Raw genomic sequence first — 4,065 nt, forward strand, 5'->3', positions numbered from 1 at the left:
AACATTATTTCACATCTTTACGACATTAGGCTACATGCCATTTATCCTTTTAGAGTTATGCAGTAAAATATTTATGAACTTGAGTTAATTAATCATATAGTACTTGATAGATATTTAATGATATTTAAACCAATAAAGATAGATACAGCCAATGATTTAAAAACACTAGGAGAATCTAGATGCCTAGAATAGGAAGCTGTACACTCCTACCTTGAATCAACAGATCATAAATTCTATAAGTTTTTTGACTGTATATTAAAGTCACGAAATCACCACAATACCCTTTCAACATACAAAAACTTTAAATGTTGGATGGTAAACACTAAACAATTAACCTAACCCCAATCATGTATACCCTTTATATATAAATCCCATATTTGTTTTTCTTTTAATATATATTATAGTAGATATAAACATTTAAATACTTAACCAGCCAAATTATCATTTAGCAGTTGTGCCCCCATCAAATTCCTGTAAGGCAAATTCTGTCCTTGATCACCCTCCAAAAGAGTAGAATATTGTACAGCAGTTTGGCAATCTTCCATATGGTCTCTAGGGTAGCATAGTGACATTCCACCACCACCATCGTCCCCTGTACCACCGTCACCGCCACTAGCATTTTGTTGTAACCCCAAGTTCAAAGAAACCCCTCCACCATCATCACTACCACCAAAGTTGTGATTGTATGCTGAAAAATCTAGCTCTACCGCTCCAAAACCGTCGGTTGAGACCCTTGGAAAACTATGATTGAAGGCATGATCAAGGGCTTTCGTTGTATGGTGGTCGGGATGGTTAATAATTGAAGAAAGACTATCAGAATCCCTTCGAATAAGCTGATCAACCGTCGGTTTTTGCTCCAGTTTTGTAATCATGGTGTTTTCGTCACTAGCAACATTGAATCTATTTGTGACGTCTTCAATGTTTTCATGGTCATTTTCTTTTGTTTCTTCCACATACATCTCCTCCACCATGGGCTTCCATAGCCTAACCCTTGCATTAATGAACCAATTTGATACCTACACTCAAATGAAATAATAAAAATGTTACAAGAGAAAATCTATTATGCTACATGACGTAAGTATCGATGTAACAAATAAATGAAATTGTGAATAAGTTAAACGAAAAGAGATTGAGATATATAGATATGGTAATACTTGGCTTCTTGAGAGACCGGTTTGTCGCGCTAGAATGTGTTTATCAACATCACTAGGGTACCTACGATTTCGCATAAATGAACTATAAGATTAATTAAAAAAAACTTGTTACAAAACTTTTTTTTTTTAAATAATTTGAGGATTATATGTCAAACAAAAACCAAACTAAAAATAATTTTCATATAATAGATTATGTGGTTAAGAGTAGAGAAGGGGCACATTTATATGGCCCCTCCCTATAAGAAGATGTATAGAATCAAATCCACAAGAAAACATAAGAAGGCGGCCCCAAGAGACAAAACAAATTAATAAAATAAAACTTTGATGGGATCAATAATATATATGATAAAAATGAATTTAGGAATCAACATGGGGATAGATGAAAACAAATGAATGATGAGAATTTTAAAAGTGATATACTTTATTTTTTATAGCTTTTGTCTTCAAATTTTTGTAAATTGATACTTTGTGACGGCCACTTCTAAAAATGTAGAGATTATTCGGTTCAACTCAAAGGGAACCGTTAGTTTTCTTGGGAATGCTAGTTTGCCTTGGTCAATGGTTCAGTCGGTAATAACTGATGATTACCGACTGTAATAACTAATTTACATTTTACAAAATAAAAAAAAAGATTTTATCATCAGAAATGGACTGTCGATGATACTCTTTATTCTAGCGATGAATATCTTGATCATGATAAAGTATGAGCTTACGGGTGGAGGAAATGTTCAAACAACCAAGCACGAAGAATGGACACAGATCGTTCTGGCAACCCACATTGAGGCCGCCACGGGTGGCTATCCATGGTGATCATTTGTTGAAAAGCCCTTTGTTGTCTTAAAGTTTGATCAAGAAGCCTTAACCTAGGAGTCTCCCCTCTGGTGGCACCAGGGGCAGAAATGTCTTTTTCACCCATAGCCTTCTTTGTTACCTTGATCTGACCCACAATACCATCTCGCAAACACCTAAAATGCCTTGACATTGCCTTTGATGCCAAGGCTGAATAAACTCTTGCTGCACCATTACCAGCCACCGCTTCAAATGATGAGACCACTGCCTTCATTTGATCACAGTAATTATGGTATTTTCTATCCACCTATTATTGCACACAATAACAACAAATTAGTTTAAAAGTTAAATAAATCAGGTATAATTTCTGGGCTTTTTATTGCAGGTAAATCAATTGTTAACAACAAACAAACATTCAACAAGAATAGGGGCTTCTCATATTAAATGATTGTCACCATGTGGGCATTAATGAAAAGACTAATTATGGTCACACAGTTAGTTGAAAATAAAATAAAATTCAAAAAATTTCAAATAAAAAAGAATCTTAAAAAATATTGTTTAATTTCATAAAATACATACAAAAAGTTAAGAAATTTGTACCTCATCTAGCATTTGAAGGAGCTTTAATTTTCTTTTCTGTAATTCCAAGAACTCTACAGAATTTAGAGGTATATTTTTGGAAGAACTAGCACTCATATTATCGGAACTATGATCATGATCTTGTGACTGATTGGTTCTTTGAGCTTTTGCCTTTATTGAATGATCATTTTGCTTTGCACCAAGATTGCAAAACTCATTGAGGAGATCTTGTGCTGGTACCAAATACCTTGAACTTCTTAAATCATACTGTCCAGTTTGATGTTGAGCACCAGTGTTCATAATATGTGATTCATCTGTCATCATATGATCATGTAGTTGCTCATGCATATACAAGGGTTTCCCTAAATACCCATGGTAAAGATGAATATTATGATTTTGATGACTTTGTGGTGGTCTAACAAGCTCAAATGATTGTATTCCAATGGTGGAAGGGTTGGTTGATGAGAGAGAAAGAGAAAGTCCTTGGCTTGGTCTTTCATTTGGTTCACATGGGATTAAAACACACCTTTGATCATCAAACTGAGTAAAGTCTCCGGTGCCGGTAATCATGGCCGGTTTGGAAGATGATGAATTTAGGGAAGAGGGTTTCCAGAAAAGATCTGAGTTGTTGTCGTTGTTGTTGTTGTTGTGGCTGTTGTTGTTGTTATGTTGCTCAAAGTTGAAGAACTCATTAACATTAGATGATGAGTTAACATAAGGATCAAACCCTCTTATCATCTTCTGTTCTTCAACCATTTCAACTCATGATCATAGCATCATGATGATGGTGTAGATGATGATGGTGATGATGAAATCAAACAAGAAAGATGCAAAAAAAGGAAACTTTTGTAAAACTTTATTGATCCTTTACTTCTTTCTTGATCAGGAAACCCTAATATAGCATGAGCTAGATATAGGAGGTGATGGTGGCGATGATGACGGTATAGGGACGCAAGAAACAACCGATATCTGAACTGATGAACACCCTAATAGTGGATGGGTGAGTGGTGGTGATAACGACGGAGGGAGAGTGGGTGAGGAAGAGTGGATAGCCTTTATGTATTTATGAAATTTGGTGGAGTGTTAAAAATAAAGTAGGAACATGTGAAAGGAGAGTGATGTCCTGACACCCAAAACCTAGGAAAAAGGTAAGCTCAAAGAGATATACCTATACGTGATTAGATAATAGATATCCCCAAAATAGTGGCAGAGAAAAAAGGTTATTTGGGGAATGGGGTGAGTGTGTTGAGAGAGAGACAATCTTTTATGTAACAATTTATTAGAGTTAATTAATTACTATATAATTGTTACAATGCAGGCCAAAATCACTATTTCAGTTGATACTTCTGATTCAAGTTGAAACATACGATATCTCGTTTCACTAATATTGTTTGTTTTCTACGTATACAAAAGCTCTGGGATTTATCTTTTTGTTATTCCGATGAAGACTTTCAAAAGTCATCCATGTTGTACAACTTTCGTCAAACACGTTTAGATGTGGAGTTCATAAATAGATTTCCACCTCTTTCTCCTATAAACCTTC

General features: G+C 34.9%; 1 protein-coding gene across 1 annotated transcript; it reads right to left on the bottom strand.

Moving 5' to 3' along the window:
- Nucleotides 1–364: 364 nt before the first annotated feature.
- Nucleotides 365–3,457, bottom strand: LOC143572359 (homeobox protein BEL1 homolog). Its single transcript, XM_077057546.1, has 4 exons — nt 2,544–3,457; nt 1,868–2,250; nt 1,155–1,215; nt 365–1,016 (listed from the first exon to the last, which is right to left on the bottom strand). The coding sequence occupies exons 1-4, from the start codon at nt 3,276–3,278 to the stop codon at nt 426–428; spliced, it is 1,770 nt and encodes a 589-aa protein (XP_076913661.1). The 5' UTR covers nt 3,279–3,457; the 3' UTR covers nt 365–425.
- Nucleotides 3,458–4,065: the final 608 nt, after the last annotated feature.

Source organism: Bidens hawaiensis, unplaced genomic scaffold (assembly GCF_021521415.1).
Source record: "Bidens hawaiensis isolate Kalapana, Puna unplaced genomic scaffold, B.hawaiensis_p1.1 tig00025810_1, whole genome shotgun sequence".
NCBI lineage: Eukaryota > Viridiplantae > Streptophyta > Magnoliopsida > Asterales > Asteraceae > Bidens > Bidens hawaiensis.

Bases quoted from the DNA above. Each gene is read 5' to 3' on its own strand.
- LOC143572359 (XM_077057546.1), bottom strand. From the start codon at position 3,278: ATGGTTGAAGAACAGAAGATGATAAGAGGGTTTGATCCTTATGTTAAC. The intron at 2,251-2,543 runs GTACAAATTTCT...GTGCAATAATAG, and splicing joins TCCTTCAAATGCTAGATGAG to GTGGATAGAAAATACCATAA. The intron at 1,017-1,154 runs GTATTACCATAT...ATTTGAGTGTAG, and splicing joins CCGGTCTCTCAAGAAGCCAA to GTATCAAATTGGTTCATTAA.